This window comes from Sphaeramia orbicularis, chromosome 7, assembly GCF_902148855.1.
Source record: "Sphaeramia orbicularis chromosome 7, fSphaOr1.1, whole genome shotgun sequence".
NCBI lineage: Eukaryota > Metazoa > Chordata > Actinopteri > Kurtiformes > Apogonidae > Sphaeramia > Sphaeramia orbicularis.
The window spans coordinates 29,895,038-29,922,031 of NC_043963.1; the positions used below are offsets into that span (position 1 = coordinate 29,895,038).

Below are 26,994 nucleotides of genomic sequence, written 5' to 3' on the forward strand. Positions count from 1 at the left end.
CACCTATCCTTTTTGTTTTTTAGCTTTCTTGCTCTGCTTATTCTTGCTCTCTCTTTTTCTATTTTTACTCAGTCTTTCTGCCTCATTCTGACTATGCCCTAAAGCTGGGCCCCAGCTTCTGTCCAGCTCAACTGGAGAGGGCATGAAAGCTGACTCACATATTCATTAACACACATGGCTGCACACAGTTCCACAAATAAACATCCTCTGTGGATGACATGAATATACAGACACACAAACAGATGCAGCCACTGCATGCATGGTGCACCTGCTCACTGATAAGAGTGCGTGCAACTGGATGTTAAATAAATCTCTGAAAGTACTCAAATCAGAACTAGAATGAGGATTAAGAATGCACACTTGTTATTTGTTGTCCTTATGAATATTCCAAGCAAATTACAGTATTATTAAGTCATTTCCATAATTGGACAGTAATGAGTCCTAAAGTCCAAGACATTCCCATGTTGTCACTACAGTCACACAAGCCTCAAGCAGCAGCAGCAGATAACTTCAATCCTAGCTATAAAAAGACCAGCTGACACAGTCAACTAAACCCTATAGATGTACATACAGACACCATGGCATTTCATGACCATCCTGCTTTTTATGACCCAACAGACAGAAATACTATTTTGATAAAGGAATGCACTGAAAAACACAACACCCCTTTTTAGTGTCCTCTGACATTTTTAGATATGTATACAATTCCCATGACGTGTTGGTACGTGGTGAAACAGACACCAGAGGGGCTTAAAAAAGTGATTTTGTGCAATTTTTTTTTCTCAAATATTAAAATAAAGCATGCTGGAACAAACACATTACCATGTGTGAGGATCTTGTATAAAATCTTTCAGTGCATACTGCCCCCTAGGGGTTATAACAGAATTTAAAAAAATACATTTCTTTTATTGTGATTACACGGTATAATAAACATGTGAATTCATTAGAAAATACACACAGAACAGTATGAGTGAAAACAACTGCACAATGGTCAGTATCAAAATGTTATATAAACATTTGTAAAAGTACACGTTTTGTTTCTTCTTGGTAACTGTAAACAAATATGTGTATTTCATATTTTTTTCCCTGAACACAATATATCTAGAAATATGTGCTGTAAATTTCTAATCGATTTATCTGTTAACCCACACAGGAAATTTGATTTTTTTCATACCACATCTTCCTTCTTGACAGACACTTTTGCTTTCTTGTGACTTGCAGACTTGGTTTTCCTGTTCTTTACAGTTCCATTTCCCTCTGTCTTAATTTTTGCCTTCTTGCATTCTGCTGCATCCTCTCCTTCATCATATTCCTCTTTCTTCGGCTGCTTCAGATCCGGAGCTTGCTTCAGATTTTGAAATTTCTTAAGGTCAGCACAGAACAACACCTAAAACACCCGTTTTTGTTTGTGATTATAGAAAACAGTGTTTAAAGAGGTAGAATGCTGATAATAGATGCAGGGTGATATGATACTCACGGACTGTGCCCAACCAGCGTAAGGTCCCCACATTTTCCTGAAAAAGTCCCCTGTGTAGAAATATAACAGACATTGTATTAAAAGTCAAGTTGAGTAATTATTAAATGTCTACAACCAAAGTGGAGTATACAGATGAAGTGCATTAATGATGAGGTGCATAAATACTAACCAATATCTCTGTGAAGTTTGTCTGTGATCGTTTTCTGTCCATTACCAGCAGCATATCTGTAGTCACGCTTAGCAATCTGCCATACATGTGTGTCAATGGGCACAGCCTCCGTTTTATCCAGGGACATCAGACATACACAGTCTGCCACCTGGAGGATGATGTTTGTGACATATTACTAAATGGTTTTCATTACACATGAACATGAAGAAAATTCCGCAGTCTGATGGGTTCTTTCCCTACTGCACCTTAGTGCCCACACCAGGGAGAGTACGCAGAGCATCACGGGCCTCTGGGTATGGCACTCTCCGAAGACCCTCAAGCCACTGGGCTCCATGGTTGTCAAGAATCTGCTTTGCACTCTGCTGCAAAAACTTAGCCCTGTAGCCAAAACCAAGATCCCTGAGACGTGCTTCCACACTGCTATCTACCAAGTACAACATAGAAACAACACAATTATTATTTAATATGTTTTCAGAGCACTTTCTTTTTTATATATACAATCTGTCCTTGCTGGTAGGATAAAAAAATCTGGCCACTACTGAGTGGCAAGCCAACAAATCATTTTACTTTACAATCTTTAAATGGAAGAAATTAGCACTTATGCCATAAAAGTAGTCCAAGCTGCTTAAAAATTTATGAATGTAAATATGACATAAAGGCTTATAATATATCTTAGCTGAACCTCGTCTCCAATGTGAAAAACATGTGAATCATCCTACTGAGTAGCCACCAATAATACAGTAAAGGCACTTCTTCTACCAGCAAATGACTGTTACGTAGCAGGAAATGAAATTCTACCTTGAAAAAGCAAAAATGAAAAGACTAATAATATTTCCACACCCCCAAGATACCAATTGTCGTCATCTAGCTATAAACCCTGCACTCCTGATAAGAAACTTACACCCTTGAAATAAACTGAGTTGTAGGTCTATAAAAAGTATATAGCACCTGCCAGAGCAGACAGGGAAGGAAAGTCATGGTAAGAGGTTTCATCCAGTTGGCACAGCGGGGCACCCAAAGCCTGACACAGCCTCTCCACCATGCCCTGGATACGAGAAATATGGTTGTTTGAGGTACAAATGAAGGAAAACAGGCATTCAGTCGGGTCTTGGCGCAGCATTCGTATACCTGTGAATGCATGAAAAGCTGGATTTTAACCACAAATATTCTAACAGTCATTAATTGGTGTATTATGCATAATATTGGGCATATAGATTCTGACCGGAAAATACGCCTGCAATTTGCTTGAAGTGGGGGTCTGCTGCTCCCCATTGCCTGTACAAATCTGAAAGCTTGACATTCAACTGAAAGTAATCTCTCAGCATCTTCTCATCCTCTTCAAAGTCATGTTTTTGAGCCACAGCTGCAATCTCATCACTCTCCAGAGCACCTTTTAATTTTTTCTCTGAGATGGTTCCCTCTTGAAGAGAAACATCTGCTATCCTCTTCCTATGAGTCCATTCCTTCTGCTTCTCCTGGTTTTTATACACATAGTACCACAGAGTGTTGTCTGTCTGGGTCAAAGTCCACACTTGTCCTCCCATCACTCCTGTCCAGTGACCTTCTGCAGTTTCTCTCCAACTGTGTATCAAAATATGACACAGTTTGTTAGGGAAAAATACTAATATCACACCTTGAAAATACTTGACTACAACAATTTCACCGTTCAAACTCTAATGAGATAAAAGAATGTGAGACACAAATTGCTCGAAAAGTGATAATTTGCAGAACACTGATCCCTATTTATTTTGATATATATATGCAGATTCATGTTACTGCTGCTTTAATGTGCATGTCACATTTTAGGTATCTTTAGGTATTTAAACTTTACCTCATTCTAATTACATTTATAGACCCCTCTGTCATTCTCCAGTGAAATCCAACAGGGTTTTAAAGAGTTAATTTAGTTTGAGAAGTAGGAGACTTTCCTCCACCCATAAAGGAACTTTAATCTTTCAAGTCACACACACCTGGAAGTGAAAAGCATAAAAAACTATAGTCTATTAGATCAATGAGGGGAATAAAAGCTTCAACAAAATTGAAACATTCTAGTGATGTACAAGTACCACAGATTTGTTCTTACTCAACTATTGGACTTGTAGTACAAGTTACATTCTACCATTATAGTTCGCAAACTTGGCTGCATTCATTTACTACCCATCTGTAGGCACACACGGAACTAACTCCTCTGTTATCATGTTACATGATGCTAATCTGGTCCAACTTACCGGAAAGACTGTCCACATGCCAGGGTAAGATCTAGACGCAGATCTGACCTCGGACATTGCAGAGATCTCCACATTTTTGCCCCCGATGACAGTTTAGACATGACTGTTTAGATGCTACTGTGTTGGTTAAAGGGAACAGTGCAAGTAAGAAACCCGCTTACACTGGACTAATGCAGAGACCAAATCATGCTAAACTCATCACATTGACATAAAACACTAAACACAGCAATGGAAAGAGATGCATCCAGTGATTTTACAAGTCATTTCATCATGCGTTTAATTCTTACAAACACACCGCTGAAGGCACGGCTGAAGGAGTATCCCTTAGCTAGCTTTAGCGACTGTTCAATATGATGGACAACAAAAACCTTACACTGGGTTTTAAAGCCACTCACATCAGAGAGGACGGGAGTTTGTTAAAGAGTTACGTTTAGCTATATGTGATTTAAAACTATTTCCGATACTAAGTAACAGTGCTCGTATTCTTTACTTGATGTAAATTATTGACAGAAGTAAATCAAATCTCAATCTGATGCAACATTACTCAAATTCCGGTGTCCCGCCTTTACTGATGTCAACACAACTTCTGATTGGCTCGCTGTATAATACCCATTACTGATTGGCGAATTTTATCCGGGGCCTGCCTTGTCTGATTGGCTCATATTTTGTAAATCATTGATTTCGTTGAGGTTTACAGGAAGTCCCTCGTCGGTCTTTCTCTGGAAAGAAAAAGTCGTGTGCGGCGGTGGCGTGGCTGTTTGGCTCGGATCTAGCCGGTGAACACGGTGGAAAATGGCGGATTCGGTGGCACTTTTCACTTCCATTGGACTTAGTGAGCAGAAAGCGAAAGAGACGTTGAAAAATGAAGCGCTCAGTTCAGCTCTGAAGGATGCAATTACTCAGGTAACTTATCTGCGGAAACCGAAAGCTCAGTCTGTGCGGAAACAGTCCGGGGGACAGCTGTCATAAGGTTTGACTGACAGTAACTTGTCATGTTGACCTGGTTTTGAGTCGACTCAGTGGATGTCTAAACCATTAAATGTTCCCTATGTACGGTTTAGAGTTATCTCCAAGTATCTAGCTCTCTTGCCTTTATAAACACTGCTCATAACTTGTAGGAGTTTGTGTCTCATGTAAATACTTTATTGTTGTTCTTTAAAGACCACCTCCTAGAGTCATGATATGGGAAATAAGACACTGTTTTTTACCCTTAGTCCCAGCCCACTCATAAGTAAAGACAGCTGTTGATAAATCATTTTATCCTCTTTTTTTTCCATTAGGTACAGCGTGTCCATGGGCCATCAGGAGTGGACAAAGCCATGGGTACATTGCTGTACAGTATGGCATCTCGCCTTAAAGACACCAAACGCCTGGCATTCCTCTCAGACAGTATAGGTCAGCGTAAAATCAGCACAGAGCTACAGCTGGCAGGTAAGTTGGGGTATTTCTGACATGCTGCTACATGACATTATATAACACTGGGATAAACTGGATTGTCAATTGACTAGACTGAAACAGGTTTTTAGTTTGCATTAAGTCTTAGATTCCACCGCCTCTGACATCTGAAGACATACTCATTTAAATGCACAGTTTTGATTAGGATGCTGTTTTTAACCATCACATGCCTGGGGGAAGATGCAGTTGGGAAGGAAAGGATGGTTTACCTTTAGAGTTAGTACGAGGCGCTCTAGTAAAATCCAGCCTTGCTTTTCTTGCAGCTGCTTTGGAATTTGTGAAGAGCCATCCTCAGGACCCCATCAACCTTAAGGAGTTTGAAGAGGCGTGTGGAGTGGGTGTGGTCATAACACCAGAGCAAATTGAAGATGCAGTAAGTTAATAAGCCTAAACCTTCCAGAGAAATGTTTTAAAAGCTTTACCAGGTGTGTCCACTGACAGTTGAATATTTGCAGGTAGAATCTGTTATTAAGAAGCACAAAGAACAGCTCCTAAAGGAGAGGTACCACTTCAACATGGGACTATTAATGGGTATGACCATGTGTCTCTTTGGATAAATATTCATGAAAATGTTATTGTAACCGTAGTCTAACCTTGTTTTTCTGCCTGTTGTAGGGGAGGCACGTTCTGCTCTAAAATGGGCAGATGGAAAGGTCATCAAGAATGAGGTGGACATGCAGGTGGGTGAACTTCACACACTATGTATGCAGTAAATATGTAACTGTGTGATAATGGGCTCTAATAAAAACATTTGAAAGAAAGACATGCAGGTGGGTGAAAGCTGCAGTGTGATTAGTTGAAAATTGATGTTTGCCTGGTTCTCATTAATCTGTTTTTTGTTTAAAGGTCCTCCACCTTTTGGGTCCTAAGACAGAGGCTGACCTGGAGAAGAAACCTAAGGTAAAATTCAGCAAATAATTAACCCACTCACTGTTGAATGTGTATTTCATTTGTTGTTAACATCTAATTAAATATAAATCTTTTAGGCACCTAAATCCAAACCTGCTGATAATGAAGTAAAAGTGAAGAAAGAAGAAGTAGCATTGAATGGTAAGCTCTCACTTTAAATTAAAACTCATTTGTTTGTTTTAAAATGATGCCAGGTGATGTTTTTACCTCTGTTGGATTTTCTTTTTTAGGTGATGTGATGACTGGAGAAGGAAAGTCACTGATGGAACAGCTTAGAGGGGAAGCACTTAAGTTCCACAAAACGGGTAAGGATTTGGGGGGGGGCGGTGTCAGCTGGTGTGATTAATCCTATACTTCCAGCTATTTTTTTTTTCACAAATATTTTTCATTCTTGTCTTCTGTTGTGCAGGAGAGAACTTTAAAACTGAGGGTTATGTGGTCACACCAAAGACTATGGACTTACTTAAAAAACACATGGAGATCACTGGTGGACAGGTACAAAGATAGGCAGATTTTTTTTACACATTTAGTAAATATTTGTGAAGGGAATCTGCAGAGTTTAGAAAAGAAAGTATCATATTGATTAAATGTCTTGTTTTCCATTTAGATACGCACTCGTTTCCCCCCTGAGCCCAATGGTATTCTTCATATTGGACATGCTAAAGCTATCAATTTCAATTTTGGTTATGCAAAGGTAACATTCTTTATCTCTTCTTTCACAAATCTATAGATGACTGTCCAATTATTTTATCCCTGTTGCAGCTACCTTTTAACCTTGTCTCTTCCTGTAGGCCAACAACGGAATTTGTTTCTTGAGATATGATGACACAAATCCAGAGAAAGAGGAGGAAAAATACTTCACTGCCATCAAGGACATGGTGGAATGGCTTGGTAAGTTTAATGCAGCTGATTTACCTAAGAGTGTGCATTTGAGAATAGTCTCTTATCAGTGTTTCTTTTTTACATAGGCTACAAACCCTATGCAGTCACGCACGCTTCAGACAATTTTCAGCAACTCTATGACCTCGCGGTGGATCTTATCCGCAGGTAAGTGCAGGGACTGTTCTTATTGTAGGTACAGATGGACAAAATGGAAGTCAACAATAAATTCTTTTTTTGGCTGTCATTAGGGGCCAAGCATATGTTTGCCACCAAAAGGGGGAGGATCTGAAGGGTCATAATGCTCCTCCATCCCCATGGAGAGACCGTCCAGTTGAGGAATCTTTGGTGTTGTTTGAGAGGATGAAGAAGGGCTTATTTGCTGAAGGAGAGGCTACTCTCAGGATGAAGATGGTCATGGAGGATGGAAAGATGGACCCTGTGGCATACCGAATTAAATACACACCACATCATCGAACTGGGGATGAATGGTATGAACACTTAAGAATTCTGCTGTGATAATATTGTAATGTGAGAATCTATAGGGTAAGATGTTAGCATGTTGGACGATTTCAGGGTGGATTTAGTAATTGAAAGTGTTGATTGTGATTTAACTATTCATTCATGTCTGATGTTTCCTCTCCAGGTGTATCTATCCCACCTATGACTATACTCACTGTCTGTGTGATTCCATTGAAAATATCACACACTCACTCTGTACCAAAGAGTTTCAGGCCAGGTATACATTATTTGTATTATTGTAAAATAAACTTTACATGTTAGAAACCTTACAAGTGCATTATTAATGTTGTTTCTGTGTCTGTCTGGCAGGCGGTCATCATATTACTGGCTGTGTAATGCTCTAGACGTGTACTGTCCTGTTCAGTGGGAATACGGCCGCCTAAACCTCACCTACACTGTTGTGTCCAAGAGGAAAATCATAAAATTAGTTGAAACCGGCACAGTCAGGTAAAGTGAGATTCCTTGTTGTTTTTTTAGCCTTATGGGGTTAAATATTTTGCCCAACAACCAGCCTGTGCACCTACGATTCACCTGTTATATAATAAATGGTTAGCAAGACATTTGTTAAATGTTGAGAAAAAAACTGTTTAATGAGCAAGAGGTAAAGACAGAGGTGAAAAAAATTGCCTGATTTGGTGTAAGTTTGCTTGTGTTTTGTTATTGCTACAACGGGACATGTTAAACATCTGAAAAAATCGCTTCTAATTTCAGAGACTGGGATGATCCTCGTCTCTTCACTTTGACTGCACTGAGGAGAAGAGGTTTCCCTCCAGAGGCAATTAACAACTTCTGTGCACGGGTATGCAATGGAAGAACAAGTACTAATTAAAAAAACATTTATTAATGTGTAGTAATATTCTAAATCTGGTTTGGCCAGGTTGGAGTCACAGTTTCACAAACTACAACAGAGCCTCACCTGTTGGAGTCATGTGTGAGGGATGTGTTAAATGACACGGCACCTCGAGTCATGGCTGTGCTGGAACCCCTCAAAGTCACCATAACTAACCTTCCTGACAACTTCAAGGTTTGTCCGTCCGTGAACACATTCATTCCACTCCATTATTAGGCTAGGTTACTTCATAGTTTACTTGCAACTGATTCATTTATCCTACTGTTGTCACCTCTCTCAGTCGGATGTCCAAGTACCAGATTTTCCTGCTAATGAAGCCAAGGGCAGCCACACGGTTCCATTTACACGCACAGTCTATATTGAGCAGACCGACTTCAGAGAGGTCAGTGGGTATTTTCCACACAGAACCACCGTTTTAATAGTGTACAGATGATTGACTTTGCTTCCTTTGCAGGTGATGGAGAAAGGCTACAAGCGTCTGACCCCACAACAACCTGTAGGCCTAAGGCATGCTGGTTATGTCATTTCTGTCCAGAAGGTCATCAAGGTAAGAGACATTATCATATGGTTATCCCGAAATCTAAACAAGGATGTAATCTGGATAAAATGCATTGTTTATAGAATTGTTTTTCTCTTTTGTGTGTGTCTTCCAAGTATCATCTTTTTAAAACACTAGTTTGTATATTATTTAATCCCATGTCTACATCATCCTGTCATGGTGTTCTTAGGATGCTCAAGGGAAAGTGGTGGAACTGGAAGTGACTTGCTGCAGTACTGAGAATGCAGAGAAACCAAAGGCTTTCATTCACTGGGTCAGCCAGCCACTGGTGTGCGAAGTGCGCCTCTATGAAAGGCTGTAAGTCACAGAAATGACTATGATTCACAGTCAACTCTTGATACAAAAGACTTGTTCACCAAAACCTCTCGTCTATTATTGCAGATTCCTGCACAAACATCCAGAGGACACATCTGAAGTGCCCAATGGTTTCCTGAGTGACATCAACCCTGTGAGTATCTCTGTTACAAACAGCCTCTTTTCATTTGCTGAGATGTCAGTGGGTATAGTTATGGTTGATATTTTGTTTTTTTTGTCGTTTAGAATTCCCTGCAGGTGATCACCAGTGCCTTAGTGGATACCTCAGTAAAGGGAGCAAAGGTTTTTGACAAATTCCAGTTTGAGAGAGTTGGTTACTTCTCCTTGGACCCTGACAGCACAGCAGACAAGGTACGGTGATGTAATAGGTTCTGTTCCTACTTTTAGTCACTCTTTATAATGTTGCATCATAAAATGTATAGTGTGCTAATTACTGCCATTTCTTCTAGGTAGATTCTAATTTATATGAATAAAATATTATTCATACAGTTTGTGCTGTAATTAGCATATTACTCTTAGTAATAAATGCGTATGTTTCAGCTAATTCTATACATGATTAATCAGCCTTTAAGAACAGGATGGCATTATTGTAATGACTGTGTAACTATCTCCTTTGTCTCCTTGCAGCTTGTTTTCAACCGAACAGTCACCCTCAAAGAAGACCCAGGGAAGATCTGACTGATTAAGATCAAGCCACACATTTGCTTCCCCTGAGCCCAGAGATAACATGTACAAATAATTTGTATCTTCTTATGTGTAACATCAGCAGACTGCTTAGACTGAGTTGCATCATCTGTGTTTTTTTTGTAACAGTTGTTGCAAAATTTGGTAGCACCTTTATCAGTCTAATTCCTTTTTTTTTTTTTTTACAATATGCTGCAATATTACTGAAGTGTCTCCTCTTTGTTGAATGTATGCAAATGTGATCTCTGTTCAGCAAAGACCTGATGCATGTTGTCTTATTGCCATTAAGCTGCTGTTACACAGAAGAGATATTCTTGAATGCCATTCATTACATGGTGGTGTGACCCTGCCAAACCACTGTGTGTTTTTTAAGTCTCAGAGGGTGTACCCTTTTGATAGGAGACAAGAATAAAAATGACTTGTAAAATGTTTTGTCTCTGTGTGTATAAGGGTTGAACTCTTTTTTCACTTAAATTCAAGGCAAATTTGATTATCCTTCCTGTGTCATGATATTTTATTAATGAAATCAAATGCTTTAGCAACAATCATTGAATCTCTGAAACATTTAAACTAAGTATGGATGATGGTATTTGGCCATATTTATTAGAAAAATGACAATCTCTATGACACTTTGGTCCAAATTGGTGGAAACTCTTCTGAAATTATTTTACTTGCCAAACTAAACATCAAAGTAGTGGACCATCAACTCTCCTTATATGAAAGTTAGGCAGCGTATTGTGAGGTACTTAAATCAATTCAACTTTATTCTGGATTCAAGTTTTAATTTTTAAAAAAAATTAAATCTTAAGTGCAACCTTAATGAAATGTAGAAAAGTTATAGTCGATAGTGATAAACTAAAAGAACCTAAAACTTAGAGCAGAAACCAAAAGGGTTTCACATCACGGGTTTCATCGTTAGTTAAGAATTGTGAATTCTCTTGGAAAAAAACAAAGCTTTTTTATTAAACAGATGCTTTCACGCACGTCCTGAAAAAAACAAACACCAGATATTATTAGTGATACTGTCCATCAGACACTGCAGTGTGGAATACACAGACCACGCTGAAGTCTAATGCGTGGGAATTAACCCTCAAATGCCTGGAGGTTCCTGAACACCGCCCATGCATTCAGCGCATCTCCTGCGGTCCACCTTAAAAGATTCAGAAGTCAGTGAACCACTAGGAACGTTAGTCTGGCATAACTGGCTTTTAAGGTGGAATAACATCTACCCGATCCTGTCGACCGGTCTGCCTGTGCATGTCGCCTTTAACAAGCCACCGTCGAAACAGTAGGTATCGCGACATCATACAAGGGAAATACCGCGACAATGCGACAGAGTTACAAATCGCTTTCCTATTGGTCTACGGTAACTGTTGTAAGATGGCGCCCAGCGAAATATGAGTGTTTGAGAAGAAGAAAAAATACAGCTAGCCATCTAAGAAAAAAACACGAAAAACAGAACATAAACAGAAAGCAGACAAACGTCGGTACCACCTGACTTCGCTGCTTGTAGAAGAGAAGCTTCGTTTCAAGGGCAGAGAAGCGCTTGTAGGCTGCCCGCAGCTCGGCCCGGTTGAGGAAGAGAGGTAGCTAACGCGCCTTGCTAATGTTAGCTTGCTAGCTCAGGAGATAACAGAAAAATGCATCGGGGTATAGTTGGCAACAAGGGACGCGTACACCAGGCTCTATTTTTCCCGGCTGTGTTTCGTCTATTGTGTTGCTAACAGGCAGTTGTTTAATGACAGCTAAGCACTGTGGCAGTTTGCTGTAAAAACAAAGCCGTAATGGAATTTGCACACAACACGCGGCTAGTTAGCCCCGTACCTGGCTAACGTAGCTTGTTGTGTAATCAGCTGTTAGATTAGCTATTATAGAGCCATGGCTCTGTTAGCGCTATGCTTATCATTTTAACTTATTCGTTGTCTGCAGCTTAATATGCAGCAACCTCCGTCGCTGCTTTGAATACTGGATCGGATTTGGAAAGAGACCGCGCTTTTGTCCCAGCTCGTATACACTCTGCTTCAGTTAACCCTTTCGTATTATCGCCTGTGTGCTGCTGCTGGACAGTGCACTGCAGGTCAATTTGTAAACATTACTAATGCTGACGCAGCGTTTTATGTTATGCATACGTAGTTTGCTAATATAATTGTTATAGCGGTTTGTTTTTGCATTTGTATTTGGGAAATGGTTCATAGACTTCTTTTCTGTATGTGATTTTGAATATACTTTGTCATGAAGTTGATATTCCTGATAAAAATTTCATTTCCCCCCTTAAGGTTTTCTACAAAAAGAAGACACCATTAAAAAGTAATGAATAATTCCTTGGATGGCACAGGCTCCTATGAGGAGCTGGTGAGGCAGAAGGCTCGAAGCATCCCACAGCATCGCATGAAGGAGTTTCTGGAGTCCTTAGCCAGTAAGGGTCCTGATGCTCTTCAGGAGTTCAGTCAGCAAAGTGGAGATGCTACCACCACCACTACTACAATGGTCTATCAGCAAGAGGCTAACTGTATTTACACAGATAGCACAGAGGTGGCAGGGTCGCTCCTGGAACTCGCTTGCCCAGTAAGTCTGTGTGCTAAAATGTCTTGCCGATATATAAGAATTTATTGGTTTGAAGCTATCTAACAGGCAATATCTTCTGCAGGTTCAGGTACAAGTCCAGCCACAGCAGCAACAGATACAGGAGTCTACATCTCAGCAGCAAACTGTTCAGCAGAATTCAGAGCAACAGATAGTGCAGGTATGCATTACTGTTACACCAATGTTATCCTCACCACTCCCATTTCATCTCATCTTTGTTGCACTAATTTCTTGGTTATATACTTCTATTTTCAGGTGCAGATTCAAGGCCAACAGCAAGGTCAGATGCTGGGCCAGGTCCTTCAAGTACCCTCTGGTTCCCATCAACAGCTTCAAGGTGTGACTACAGCACAGCTAATTCAGCCAGGGGATCTCACAGAGGAACAGCACCAACAGGTAGGCTCTGCCACACACTCAGACAGAACATCAGCATTTTAAATCTTGCTATGGCAGGTAATTTAAATTTAGGAAACTATTAAGTCCTTCCTTTCTTTTTGTAGCTGCAAGCTCAGTTGGTCGCAGCTGTTGCAGGCGGGCAGCAAATCCAAATCCAGACAGTGGGAGCACTTTCTCCAACCCAGCAGCAGGACAGTGCTGAGAGGAGGGTGTTGGGAACCACAGTTGCCACATCCCAAGGAGCAGGTGTCCTACAGCCAGCCAAGAAGCGAAAGGTGGACATGCCAATCACAGTGTCTTATGCCCTACCAGGTCAGCAAGTAGCCACAGTCCTAGCCATCCCTCAGGGTCAGGGACAGCAGCAGAGTTATGTGTCTCTGCGACCAGACCTTCTAACTGTGGACAGTTCCCACCTGTACAGTGCTACAGGAACCATCACCAGTCCCACTGGGGAGACCTGGACCATCCCTGTCTATTCAGCTCCTGCTGGATCTGGAGGCCGAGAGCAGGTCACACATATTGCCATTCCACAGGAGGCGTACGGAACAGTACAGGTTGCAGGGGCAAACACTACAACAATGACCACAATGCCAACACAAGTTACGGTTGAAAATGACAAGCTGAAAATCCCTGCCAGTCAGAGTCAGACAGCACAGGCAGTTTCCAGCATAACCAACTCTGTTGGAATGGGGGGACAGGAAGAAGTGGTGCACACACTGGCTGCAAACACACTGTTTCCTGCCCAGCTGATGAATGGAAACATCCACATCCCAGTAGCAGTGCAGGGCTACTCCAATGCTACACAGTCCCTTATCTGGGACCCTCAGCAGCAAGTTCTGCACACACAGGGGCTGTCAGGGCAGGATACACAGCAACTGCAGGTATAGACAAAGTTTATTTATGCTGCTCTAGCACATCTAGCTTTGCACTTCTTTTAGATATTTAATTGAAATGATGTTGTGTGTATGTGCTTGTGTCTGTGTAGGGCCAGACAGTGACCGTGGCAGAGGTTGATGGCCAAGGTCAGCAGCAGGTGCAGGTGCAGGAGCTGCTGCTGCCAGCAACACTGAAGCCAGATGAAGGGTTGGATGTCTGGCGGCTATGGGCTCAGCGGAAAAATGCAGAGTTAGAAAAATCAGATAAAAATAAACTAGCTCCTATTGGCCGTAAGTTATTAGACCTTTTTCATCATCTCAACTTACTGTTTTGTCAGACCACAAATGTGCATTTTTTTAGTGCTGTCAAATGCTAAAAATTTTTAGTCAGATTAATCACGGGGTTGCTGTGGATTAATTTAAACTAATCACAATTATTCCTTTTTAATTTATATTAATCACGTTTTATTTTGCATGAGCAAACAGACTCAAGAAAGAAGGGAATATATATGCACTTAACGTGTTTATTAAACATCTTCAACAGTTTCAACTAGGGATGTCATGAGAACCGATACTCACAATACCATTTGATACTATGATGAAAAAAGAATTGTCGATACTCATTTTTTTTAATAAACGCAAAAAATGATGTCTGCGTAAGAATCGATACCATCAGTAGGCTACTACTCTTCCGGAATTGATGAGGGCAGTGCGTGCCGAAAGTACACGTGCAACAGGTACAGCAACTTATGAAAGAATGGACACAGCTGCAGCTAACACTCCACCTTGTCTAATGGACAAAAAAGGACCAAAAGTCATGTGTGGAAGTATTTCAGGTAGACAACCATGACATGGTTATGATCATGCATAAGCCACTGTGTAAACGCAGCCACCATGGTATTCAAACAAAGGGGGGGGGGGGGGGTACCACGAACCTAGCAAAGCACCTTCGAGACAGGCACTCAGATCTGTATAAAGAATTCAAGGTGAGTTCCGTTATTCAGCATTAAACATTAGATATGCGATACCATCAGGGCTCGACATTGGCACTGGTCCGATGGTCCGACGCAGTTTTTACAGCCTGGCCAGTTTGGACCACTGCCGATACAAAATGTTGACAATAAGAAACTAAACCAGCAGTCATTAACAGGCAGACAGTGGTCCGGGTCTGGACCCAGAAGCCGTCCCATACGGACCCGGACCTACAGCCAGTGGTGGAGCGCTTCTATTTTAACCAGTGCAGCTAACAGCAGAGTAGATGAGGAAACGCACAGACCAATTGCATGTATTTAGAACCATCCCACATGATACCACTCAGCCAATTACATCTGTGTGTTCAAAGCAGTAAACTTTGACTGTGCAACAGATGAGAGTTAGAGGTAACAGCAATATTCATTTATATGCAAATACTTGAAGTATTTCTTGTTTAAGTTTATGGGTTCTTCTGATTTCTTTTTTTTTTTTTTTTTAAGTATGATATCGATTTGGTATCAAGAATCGTGTACTTTTAGTGGTATCATTATCGATTCCTGAATTTTTGGTATTGTGAAATCCCTAGTTTCAACAAAAGTTGAAACAAAACAACTTGGAACAACTGTTCCATCTTGGGGGTTTTTGTACTGAAATTTCCCATCCAGAGGACCAATGTGCTGTTTAGCATTTTCCATCTTTGTGGGTTGGTTCTGCTGCCTGTCACTACCAGATCAACTGCCCATTTGTTTATGCACGACGGTAACTCTACTTGGACAAAATGTGTTGGCAGAGACATCCAGAGTCATTCTGCGCTGCAGATGGGTTAATTGCATTAAAATTTTTAATCTGATTAATCATGATGATGGATTAATCCTCGTTAATGCATTAATTTTGACAGCCCTATCATTTTTGCCATCTAGTCTCTATACTTCTCTGACATCTAAACCTCTTGTATCGGTGTGTGTTTTAGGTCGCCAAGCATTGCGATTCCAGGAGGATTTGGTGTCATGTGCAGTGGCTGAGCTCTGCATGGGCCTGTCTTTGATGACAACAGAAGCCCGTGGCCTCGAAGGGGAGTCTTATGAGGCTGATGTTCTCTATTATGTTTTTCTGTGCATACAAAAAGTAAGTTGACTTAACTTACCTCAGAACTTGCATCTTTCTCTGTGTTGGCACTGGTTTTCTTGTGTAAACAAAGATTTATCATGTCTTTCTCTTTGAATTTTTCAATCAGTATCTCTTTGATAATGGTCGTGTGGATGACGTCTTCTCAGATCAGTACTACACTCGGTTTGCTCAGAGTCTCCATCAGATCCTCGAGCCTTGGAGACCATCTGTTCATCCACTAGGTGAGAACATTGTCAAACCAGTTGTAGCTCCAACAGTGCATGATCTTTTGTTGTCAGTTCTTTGTGATTAATTAGGGGGCACAATGCTAGATACCTCAGCGTTTCTGCTGGTAATCCTTGCTGCCACACCATACATTTCATATAGAAAAATCATCACTGTCGCATTAGACTTATTATACATATGTATAATATATAATAGGCCAAGACAAACGTCCTGCCCCCTCAAATGAAAGTTTGTGAAGTTTCAGGAGGTAGGGAAAAGGTAAATGAGCGTTAAGTTTAATTTTCACTTCTGCGGGCTGCACGGCTGCAGCGTAACCCCATAGTATTACAAGTAAGACAGAAATCGGCCGAGCCCTGCCTGTCTGCCCGACCCTCAGCTGAACCACACACTTCATATTTCTGCAAAGGATGCAATAACAGAAACACAAACTAGACAAACAACTAAGATGGGTATCCTTAAGATTTCATCAATACTAGTATATTTACTATAAATGAAATGTCATTGCCTGTTCTGTATCCCTAATGGTGCAATAAATCAGTCTTTAAGGAATATGACATGCTTTTTTCATGAAGTATGTATACTTCACGAAACAATATTTAGCTTTTATTCTTATAGACCCTATTGAAAGAAAAATTTAGATTCACAGGAAAATCACCGATTATCAAATGGTCGTTAATTTATCGACAAGGTCAACCAGCTAATGATTAATGAATTAATCGATAATTTGCATTCCTAGTTCTAACCATTTCAGATTAAATTTATGAATGGAACCATAGTGAAGCAATAACAGGTCACCATTCACTTCTACTCATTAATTAATGTTATTTGTGCTCCAGGCTGCTAGCAGACCAGTACATGACAGGCACAGGGCACACACAGGCAGACAGCTCTGGGCTAAACTTCTAATTGTACATTTCTCTGCCTTTACTTTACAGTCGTTGGCTAAGTTTTGTGACAAATGGCTTGTGTCTCCTGAATATATAAAATATTTGTTACTCCTTGTCATTGCGTGAAGTAACCACTTTCCCCTTTAGTCGATCACTGGCTGCTGTCACACATGGTATCACAGTGTTTTAGATGCTTGGAGTTGCAGTGTTTAACAGAGCTGACACACCCCTCAGAGACCCAAACCCAGGTCTCTCATCTGGATTGAAAATCATGGAAATGCATTCCAGATGAACATCTTAGTCAGAAACAGAATTGGGGTGAAATATTTGCAAGACAAATTTTATGTTGCTGTAATACACAGGAGACCTATTATCCTGTTTTTCTTTCTTTGGTGCCCTTGGGAAAACAGATGACATCAGAGTTTATCAATAGTCCAGTTCAAATTTTTAACTCCAGGGCCTGTTTAGTATTGGGTTTTGGTGACCGCAAACAATCTCATCTGCTTATAATTTAAACTTTTGAACTCTTAAACTTACTATTTACAAATGAAAGCATTCTCTTGTTGTTTTCAGTTTTTAGATCAGCATTTGGTGGTGCCTTTGTATCTATTGCTTAACTGTCCAAAACTTACAGCAGCTTTTTAAAGAATAGAGCTTGACATAATAAACAAACTTTTGATATAACTTTGATTAAACTTTAATCGGGTATTTTTCATTTCTATGTAACTGGTAAATTTTAAGCATCACTGTTTTTTTATGTGCTCTGAAACCCTCACAAATGACAAGCCAGATTTCCACATCAAGTGTTTTTATTGTACTTTTCATTTCTTTTACCAGGTTATGTTATCCCCAGTCATGTGACAGAGGAGATGCTGTGGGAATGTAAACAGCTGGGTGCTCATTCACCCTCAACACTGCTCACAACTCTAATGTTCTTCAACACCAAGTGAGTAGCGCAGCTGCAACATGAAGGCTTTACTTAATGTTGGTGCAGCAGATGGTGTATAGTAATGCTTTGGTTAAAATGCCAGTTTGACATTAGGCAGTACTGTCCTCACAAGATTTTATACTCACATTTGTAAATATGAACCCATATAAATATAATATATAAATATAAATTGCCTTCTAATCTTTGCCTGCAAAGTACAAATTACCAGTAAGTTGTAATATTATGTTTTTTTTGCAGGTATTTCCACCTCAAGACAGTGGATCAGCACCTAAAAGTGGCCTTTTCTAAGGTGCTGAGACACACAAGAAAGAGTCCTAACAACCCCAAAGATAAGAGCACCAGCATCCGATACCTGAAGTCAACAGAGAGGTTCATAGGGCAGAAAGGTAATGAGTACATTTATTAAATCTGTGCCGCAATGTCTAAAAAGAAACCCCATTTTAAGGATGAGTAATGAGCATTATACTTCTCTTTGTTCAGTGACAGATGACATGTATTCAGAGCAGCTGGAGGACCCAGAGAACCCGCTGCGATGCCCCATCAAGCTCTACGATTTCTACCTCTTTAAGTGGTAAGTATATAACTGTAATTCATTTGGAATGAGTTGAGAATAAAATGGGAGCCAATGTGTTTTACAGATGTATGACTAAAGGCATAAAGCATGTTTGGGGGTGTAAATGCATTTGTCTGTCTTATGTATAAACAGCCAGTCATTTTGTCGTTTATGAAGCAGCTTTTCATTCAGCTGGGGTGGACCGCTGCTGACATAAATTTAGTACATTGCAGACACTCTGCCGCTACCTTCACATTTAACACTCAGGTTTGTGTTACTGATGTGAGAAGAGGAGCACACGCTCAGCTCAGCCTTCAAGTAGTTAACCTTGTGAGAACACTGTTGCTAGGCAACTAAAAAGAATGGATGCCATTTAACTCTTGTTTTTTTTTTTTTTCCTAAAATTTGTGATTTCAATAATACGCCAAGGAATGAAAACAACTTACTTTAGATGTCTCCATTGTCTTTAAAATGTCAACATGCGTCACAGCTTGTGAAGACTGTAAAAACTAGAAATATCAGGAAGGTGATTAAACACAACTGCACTGAGATGTTTTAATGTGTTAGGTGTTATTTTAGTTTGGACCATTAGTCTTCCTTTGGAAATGAACTTAACTGTTTGTATTTAAGGACATGACTACCCAAAGCAACACATGTCTGTAAGATTGTGAATTGTGGGGATTTGTGCAGGAATAGTATGGGACTCAATATTAAGACTTCATAGGATTGTTAATAAGAACTTTATCAAGAGTGAATATAGGTGCAAGGTTTTCTGAGGATCTTGAATGTCTGCACATGTTTAAATGGCAATCAATCGATTAGTTGTCTGTATTAGTGCGAACAATCATGGTGGGTCAAACGTGCAAAACCTGGCTCATTTTCTTTCCCTGGGCTTATATTTAGATGAATCTGTGTTCACACTGTGCTTCGTCTGTTTCCTGTCAGTCCACAGAGTGCGAAAGGTCGCAACGACACTTTCTACCTGACTCCTGAGCCTGTGGTGGCTCCGAACAGTCCCATCTGGTACTCCACTCAGCCAATCCCAAAAGAACAGCTGGAGCAGATGCTCGCCCGCATCCTCGTTGTCCGTGAAATCCAAGAAGCCATTAACATGTCAGAGAGTGTGCACTAGTTGGACTGGAGGAGAATGATCAATGGACTAGACTCCTCCTCTTTCTCTTCACCCAGCCTTTGATTGCTCATTATCTGTAGTTTTTCTATTCTCTTCCTTTTGTGGTCTTTAAGGGTGGCATGTACATGTTTATACTCATATGTCTGCATATACACTCGGACTGTACATACACATAAAATAAGTACAGGTAATCTGTCTTACTGAGGCAATCTCTTAATCTTACCACATTTTTGTTTGGCCAAAGGATGTAGTGTCTAAACTTTTTATTGGACCCGAACTCTAATTTAAATGTTATTTTAGATATTGGTTCTCCTACCAATAGTCTGAAACACTTGTTCATTTTCTTTACTGTTATGTTTTAATGTGTAATATATTTCATATATATTTTCTCTGGGGTTGGCCTGCGCTATGCTGCTTTTCATATTCATCCCTCTATGTTCCCTTACCTGCCTTGGTTGCTGTTTTGTCTTGCAGTAAATACCTTAACGGTATCCAGACTGCATTAAGTAGCCAGATAGAGGCTGAGCGCTCATGTTGTGGGAAATTCTCTGTTCCTTGTGTTTCACTTGTATCAGTTTCGGGCTGAATTCACATGTGAAAACACTAAACTCTGGAGATGACTTGCTTAGTGTATGCTGTTTGGGCTGCAGTGCCTCCAGCAAAGCAGCATCGAATCTCATCAGGACTTTACTCTGGACTTCAATGCAATACAGCGTCACCACTTGACCTGCAGCTACAAACACCTGCCACAAGGTGGAGACCTGGTGGAGAGAGGGCAAAGAATGCGGACTGCTGCTGGATCCTCCTTTGTCTTCAGTGTATCACCAACCCCAAAACTTACCCAAGGAGGGATCTGTTGTATCATACATGTTTATTACATGACGATGAAAGACTAAAAAGTGGGTTAACCCTTAATGTTCTATAATGTATAATACTCATAGCTCCTTCATGTACTGTAATGGGTTTCAGTCATCTAAGGAGAATGGCAGTGCCTGTGTGTTTTTGAAACATGACCTTTTTTGTACAGCCACTAATACCATGTGTCTGCCTTTCTAGCAAGTCTCGTATTGATTCTACACATGCATCCTTAAAGTAACGATAGCCTGCATTGTGTCATATAAGTGATGCACAAAGATTTTTCAAAAAGAGAAATAAAAGTCATCTCACAATGTCACTTTATTAGCAAGTGGAGGCAAACAAATGTAGAAAAGCATTGTACTTATTTGCACTGGAAATTTTCCAGTTTGAATATAAAATACACAGTTTAGCTGCATAGAGGTTTTTTGGTGTTTTGCTTGCTTTTTGTTAAGTAGACCTGGCCTTGCACACACCTTCAGCATGCATTTATTGTCACAAATCCTGTAGTGATGCAGAACAGGTTTGACCTGAATGGCAGGTAATCTCTTTTAATTTCCTTCCAGCTAACTTCATTCTGCTGTGTCTGTGCTTTCTTTGGCATTCATCTGCATGTTGTCAGGCTGGTTTTCTGCCTGCTGGGCCTTTTAACACGATATTTCAGTAGTTTTCTATTCCACCTCAGGGCCAACAGCATTTTCTCAGGTAAATTGTTTACCTAACAAAAGCTTAGCTGATCACCAAAGCTTTGTGTTGCTGCATGTGTGTGTTCAGGAAGTGTGTGAACCTGAACTGAACAGAGTTGAGGATGGCAGCAGCCTCCTCAGTAGGTTGCCAGGATGTAAAACATGCTGTGCTGTACTCTGTTGTTGGTCTGATGGAGTTTTTTGTCTGTGATGGTGATGTTTCCTCCTCCCTCGGCCTCCCCTTCCCGAGGAGCTGTGGGGTCGATCCTGGATGTAGTTAACGTTCAAAGTGGCACCCTGAAGCTGTGGGCTGCTGGGAAAGAGAGAGAAGATACCTAATTAAAATGTCATTAGATGGTATAATGACTAATAATATGCTGCCTGTGCTGAAATTAAATTCAGCTGGTGTTTACTGGCTGATTATTTTTGTGTTCTCACCATGCTGCGGTTCCTCCTGTTCCTCTACTAAGCCAGTGGAGAAGACACTGATGAACAAACACATACTGCTGCTGTACACACACAAAGGAAAGAGCAGGTAATGAGGATCTGTTTGGTATGTAGCACTGAAACGCAAATTGTTTATTAGGTTTGAGCTGACATTAATAATTACCATCATAACTGAACGTAGCAGTAAAAACATTCTCAGTAGAGTTTGTACCCTGAAAATGGTGGACTTTTTTTTTTTTTTTTTCGCTTTTCCCATTTAGCCTTGAATATTACCAGTTCAGAATCAACTTGAATTAAATCAGTGAGCAGAGCTTTTAAAAATGACTTTCTTTATAGCCTAAAATATGTACTTAAACGGCTTAACTGGAAGAGTATGGAAGTGTTCAAACGGGCTACAGATCAACATTACCATGTTAATAGCAGTCATCTTTTCAGATTATTTTTATGAAAAGTACCCTTTTAGCTGAAATTGTTACCCATATGTACTTCCAATCTACAATACTGTATATTTGAACTCACTGAAGAGCCAAGTATACTGTAATTATTTCATCATTGTGATACGGTCATATTTCATTAATGCTGAAGGATTCTGTTCAGGTGTTTGTTTTCTGGACTGACCAGCGTCTGAACCATCCACATTCGATGTAACCGCATGTCCTCCACAGCTGCCCTGATATCAGGTCGGATTCCTCTGGCACAGAGCTGCATCAGCCACAATAATGTGACAAATGTCCCAGAGCGCCCAATACCTGCACTGAAACACAAAACCAGAGGCAGAGGGAGAGAGCTTATTTCCACAACAAGAAAACACCACGGTGTTAAAGTGTTAAAGCTGACACAGACACATTGTCATAACTGAGTAATGGCATTCCTGACAGATGCAGTGATGAGTTTAACCCATAAAAACCCAAGCAGCCACTGATGACCAAAACCATCTACTGATGTAAAATGTTTAATAACTTCTGAACCACTAATCCTATCAATCCATGTCAATAATTGGTGTAAAATACAGTTATTTATCTTATCATGGTCATCAGATATGACCCATTTGGATGTTCAGAGGCTCCGTAGTTACCATGGAAACACAGTCATCTTCTACAACATTGATTGACCAGTAAAACCGATGGAGTTGGATCAATGATGGAGTGGATGGAGACACTGGGTTTATGTTCAGTTAATGAGAGATTTTAACAGAAAAAGTCCCTTTTTCTTCAGTTTTCTCTGTTTCTGATATAATAACCCTCAACTTTAATCTGAGCTTTAATGAACATCTACATGATCAATAAATTAACCCTATAATGCTGAATGTATCATATTTGATACATGAGTTTTGAAGCCCTCTACATGATCAGTGTGAAATTTTATTCTTGAAAAACCCAATGTATACAATTAGATACATGCAATACACAGATAATCCACTGGGGAAGGAATTCGTTCAACAGAGGCCTTTCCGGTGACACTACAAGATGGTCATTAATGAGGAAGGAGGCAGAACTTTGCCAATTTTACAAAGGAATTACCAATTTGTTAGACCTGTTTGTGTTATATTATGTTTTTGTTTGTTCAAAAATAATCATATTTGAGCATTGAGACCTGATGTATCAAATATGATACAAAATTGAAACTCATACATGGAAATTGATATTTAAAAAAAAAAAAAGGGTTGTTCAGAATAAAGGCTCCAGTTTCAAAGAACTGGAACTTTCAGTCAATGATTTAGTCATTCAGGCTTTACTGGGTTAAATATAGGAAAATACCAGATGTTCACTAAAAAACAAAACACAAAATACAGAGGATTATGTCATAATAAATTGTGATAAATCACTTAAGAAAACTTAAATACAGAGAAAAAGCATATTTTGGGTGAGAGGCCACACCTGCAGTGCACCACAGCCGGGCCCAGGCGTGGAAGTGTGTCCAAATGCTGGCGCACATGCTCAGTGAAAGCACTCAGTGAGAATGGGTCTTTAGGGACTCCCTGGTCCGGCCATGACGGGTAGTAGAAGTGTGTGATTATCCTCTCTGTTGGACAGTCTCTCTAAAACAGAAAGCCTCGGCTGTAAACCCACCATCTATCCCTTACGGAGCAGACAGAAGGGGATGAACTCTTACCTGTCTGAGGTGAATGGTGGTGATAAAGTAATCTGAACTTTGTTTACGCTTCATTGTCGTCACTTGAATCAGTCCATGATAAACTGTCCCACGTTCAAGAGGCCAATAGTTTTCACAAAACACCTGTAAGATATATTTTCCATGAAATTAGAGGCAATATCATCATAAAAGGTACAATTCAATGAGTAGAACGTGAGGAAGCACACGTACAGTCACAGAAAAAATTATTAGACCATCAAAAATCATCAGAAACAATGGTTATGTAATCACATACTAACTCCTGTGTGTATCATGTGACTAAAACAGAAAAGAAAACATGGAATGCCTAAAAGCACTGTTTTTGGCAGTACAATGCCATAGATACTGATGTAAGAACTTAAGTAATTTTGGTTATTATCAAGAAAACCATGGAAAATGGTTAGATATCAGCTCTGAAATTAAACAGTTATGAGCTGTTTTTCTGGTTATCATTATATTTGTCCAAACAAATGTACCTTTAGTTGTACCAGGCATTAAAATGAACAAGAAATTGAAGAAAACAAGGGTGGTCTAAAAAAATTTTCTGCGACTAGTTTTCCACCAGAAGGATTTGAACTAAATAGAGATTAGCATGCAACCACCGTACACACACAGTCACACACAGACTGAACATGTGTTTCTCACTATGTCCTTGTGTCTCAGAGCTGTCACCATGACAATTATTCTGACGTTTTGCTCCCACACCATCCTCCAGAAGTCAGCCATAGTATGGTGCAAAGGACCCTGGGTGCAGATGAAATCTCTTTCTGATCCTCCACCCTGAATACAGATGCATACTTAGAAACAGGTGCAGACTGGCGTAGAGATAAACAAACAGATGAGCTAATAAACATTCCTACAGTTCTTACAGGGACAAAACTTGCGTTGATGTAGTCAGAATATGGATCAGAGTATTGAACTGACAGCCTCACCCTACAGTGGTCATCTAAAAAAAAACAAACAAAAAAAAAAAACAGTACAACATTAGCTTCAAATGACTGTAAGCTGTTCTAATATGATAACTAAGGTTCTGTACTTACATGGCAAAATGTAGGGGTATCTGTTCTTTCCTCTGTTCACCTCTGTGTTTCCTGCTCTGGTTGAGAGGTCTTTGCCAACGTCACTCAACTCCTTCACAGAACCAGAGCAGAAGTCCACAATGATACACATGACACATCCTCATCCACAGCCACATGTAAGTCCACACATAAATATCCCTAAAATTTGTATGTAAATACCTCAAACTCCTGCTTAAAGCCTCTGTTGTCATTAGCAGCAAGTGCCTGACATTGAAAAGTAAAGTCCTGCAGGATCTGAGCTCTTGAGAACGTTTGGACCCTGTGAATATGGATTTGTGATGATTATTCAGTCGTGTCCTTTGATCATAAAAAATGAAATAATTAGTGATAAGAAAAGACACTTCTTATAGGATGATTTAGTATCTTTATAATCCTTACCTCATGTTTTGTCTTGATGATCTCGTACTTCAACACTCCACATGAAGCTTTCAGGATGTTGACCTCTCTGAATTTTTAAAACCATATACAAACAATTACAAAGTCAGTTTACTATCACCTCAAGAATATTTCTAGGATTAAAGGATTGATGTCACAGCAGGACCTTGAAAAACTTGTCCATGCATTTATCTTTAGTCGAGTTGACTACTGTAACAGTATCTTCTCTGTTCTGCCTAAAAAGTCAATCAGACAACTGCACCTGATCCAGAATGCTACTGCTCGAGTCCTCACTAAGATCAAGAGAGTGGACCACATCAGTCCAGTTCTGAGGTCTCTACGCTGGCTCCCTGTCTCACAGAGAATAGACTTTAAAATTCTCTTGCTAGCATATAAAGCACTAAATGGTTTAGGCCCAAAATACATCAGAGACCTTCTAGTCCAGTATGAACCATCCAGACCACTCAGGTCATCTGGTGCAGGTCTGATCTGTGTTCCAAAAGTCAGAACTAAACATGAAGAATCAGCGTTCAGTTTCTATGCTCCGTATATCCGGAACAAACTACCAGAAAATCTCAGGTCTGCTGAGAGTCTGAGTTCTTTTAAGTCCGGGTTAAAGACTCACCTGTTCACTGCTGCCTTTAACTAAAAGGCTTTTGACTTTTAAATTTTATATTCTCTTTTGAAACTCTGCACTGCAACTCTTACTTTAATATGTTTGTGTTTTTATATTTTGGGGTTTTATGTGTTGTTTTCTTACTTTCTGTTTTTAATCACCTTTTACATGTTTCTTTTATAATGTTTTAAATGTATTTCTTTTTCCCTTGTCGTTGTATTTCAATGTCCTGTGTGAAGCACTTTGAATCGCCTTGTTGCTGAAATGTGCCATACAAATAAACTTGCCTTGCCTTTGCCAATAATACTGCAAAATCCAAGTCTCCTGTTATTAAATAAATCTTTATGTAATATTGAACTGAATGTTAAAAGATCTGGTAAAGTTTCTACAGTGTCTTACTCTTGTTTACCCTCCAGCTTGGAGATAAAAAGGGAATTCTACCTTCTCAACTCATGTTACACCAAAGCAAATATTCATATTACATCGCAAATAAGAGCAGGTGCAAATCAGATTAAATGCAGTTCGGTGCTTTCATGATTTGCTTTTTGCTGTTGTTTATTACCTGGAGCAGCAGAGTTTGATCATTTAAATGCATCAAACCAAGATCAAAAGTGTTTTCTAACCCACCGATCTACCTCTACCTAATCTACATCTATCACCTCTTCTATAGACACATTACAATCAGGTAAAAACAGAGTATGACCCGACTTTCCCACAGGACAATTAGTAGCACTGACACGGCAAGAAGAAAAACCTGCTCCGACAAGTTCCCAGCCCCAAACAGAGAAAAGACCAAGAGCAGACTGAAAAAAACAGTTTCAACGTTGTGTGTTTGTTCCAAGATTACCTTTTTAGAAGATATCCAACTGGAGGTTTTTAGTTTGTCATAGGTTGAAAACAGAGTCTGGAACTTATCCTCAAAAATACCTGTTTTAATAGTTTGTGTGTGAGTGTGTGTTTCTTACAGGAAGAAGTGTAATGGGTGGAGACTGTGGGAGGAGAGAGGAATATTAAAATTCAGGGAGGGATGTCATTATGTGACAACCTCAGGTATTCATT

At 39.9% G+C, this 26,994-nt stretch overlaps 4 protein-coding genes across 6 annotated transcripts; 2 read left to right on the plus strand and 2 right to left on the minus strand.

The window, feature by feature from the left end:
* Positions 1–22: 22 nt before the first annotated feature.
* Positions 23–4,389, minus strand: ogg1 (8-oxoguanine DNA glycosylase). Its single transcript, XM_030139048.1, has 7 exons — positions 3,875–4,389; positions 2,869–3,227; positions 2,595–2,774; positions 1,892–2,070; positions 1,647–1,794; positions 1,478–1,527; positions 23–1,387 (listed from the first exon to the last, which is right to left on the minus strand). The coding sequence occupies exons 1-7, from the start codon at positions 3,973–3,975 to the stop codon at positions 1,169–1,171; spliced, it is 1,236 nt and encodes a 411-aa protein (XP_029994908.1). The 5' UTR covers positions 3,976–4,389; the 3' UTR covers positions 23–1,168.
* A 245-nt stretch (positions 4,390–4,634) lies between these two features.
* On the plus strand, positions 4,635–10,479 carry qars1 (glutaminyl-tRNA synthetase 1). 2 transcript variants are annotated; one of them, XM_030139047.1, is made up of 23 exons: positions 4,635–4,777; positions 5,155–5,305; positions 5,593–5,702; positions 5,785–5,860; positions 5,945–6,009; positions 6,176–6,229; positions 6,316–6,379; positions 6,469–6,543; positions 6,648–6,733; positions 6,846–6,932; positions 7,030–7,129; positions 7,207–7,285; positions 7,369–7,608; positions 7,764–7,856; positions 7,949–8,086; positions 8,351–8,438; positions 8,517–8,663; positions 8,770–8,871; positions 8,944–9,036; positions 9,218–9,345; positions 9,430–9,496; positions 9,589–9,714; positions 9,991–10,477. In XM_030139047.1, exons 1-23 carry the CDS (start codon positions 4,667–4,669, stop codon positions 10,039–10,041), a joined length of 2,331 nt encoding a protein of 776 aa, XP_029994907.1. In that variant the 5' UTR covers positions 4,635–4,666; the 3' UTR covers positions 10,042–10,477. The 2 variants fall into 2 exon arrangements, with proteins under 2 accessions (XP_029994907.1, XP_029994906.1); XM_030139046.1 differs by having other exon boundaries at positions 4,667–4,777; positions 6,469–6,539; positions 6,644–6,733; positions 9,991–10,479.
* A 916-nt stretch (positions 10,480–11,395) lies between these two features.
* LOC115422651 (glutamine-rich protein 1-like) lies at positions 11,396–20,921 on the plus strand. The gene is made up of 12 exons (XM_030139092.1): positions 11,396–11,633; positions 12,324–12,612; positions 12,695–12,790; positions 12,886–13,026; positions 13,131–13,907; positions 14,012–14,192; positions 15,844–15,998; positions 16,108–16,222; positions 17,951–18,059; positions 18,300–18,448; positions 18,543–18,633; positions 19,561–20,921. Exons 2-12 carry the CDS (start codon positions 12,358–12,360, stop codon positions 19,745–19,747), a joined length of 2,256 nt encoding a protein of 751 aa, XP_029994952.1. The 5' UTR covers positions 11,396–11,633; positions 12,324–12,357; the 3' UTR covers positions 19,748–20,921.
* On the minus strand, positions 19,975–26,994 carry LOC115422652 (receptor-type tyrosine-protein phosphatase V-like). Of its 2 annotated transcripts, none has more exons than XM_030139094.1 (11): positions 26,783–26,994; positions 25,323–25,389; positions 25,104–25,203; positions 24,906–24,996; positions 24,735–24,811; positions 24,511–24,645; positions 23,848–23,970; positions 23,613–23,773; positions 22,354–22,489; positions 21,727–21,797; positions 19,975–21,598 (listed from the first exon to the last, which is right to left on the minus strand). In XM_030139094.1, the coding sequence occupies exons 2-11, from the start codon at positions 25,325–25,327 to the stop codon at positions 21,373–21,375; spliced, it is 1,125 nt and encodes a 374-aa protein (XP_029994954.1). In that variant the 5' UTR covers positions 25,328–25,389; positions 26,783–26,994; the 3' UTR covers positions 19,975–21,372. The 2 variants fall into 2 exon arrangements, with proteins under 2 accessions (XP_029994954.1, XP_029994953.1); XM_030139093.1 differs by having other exon boundaries at positions 19,975–21,601; positions 26,783–26,992.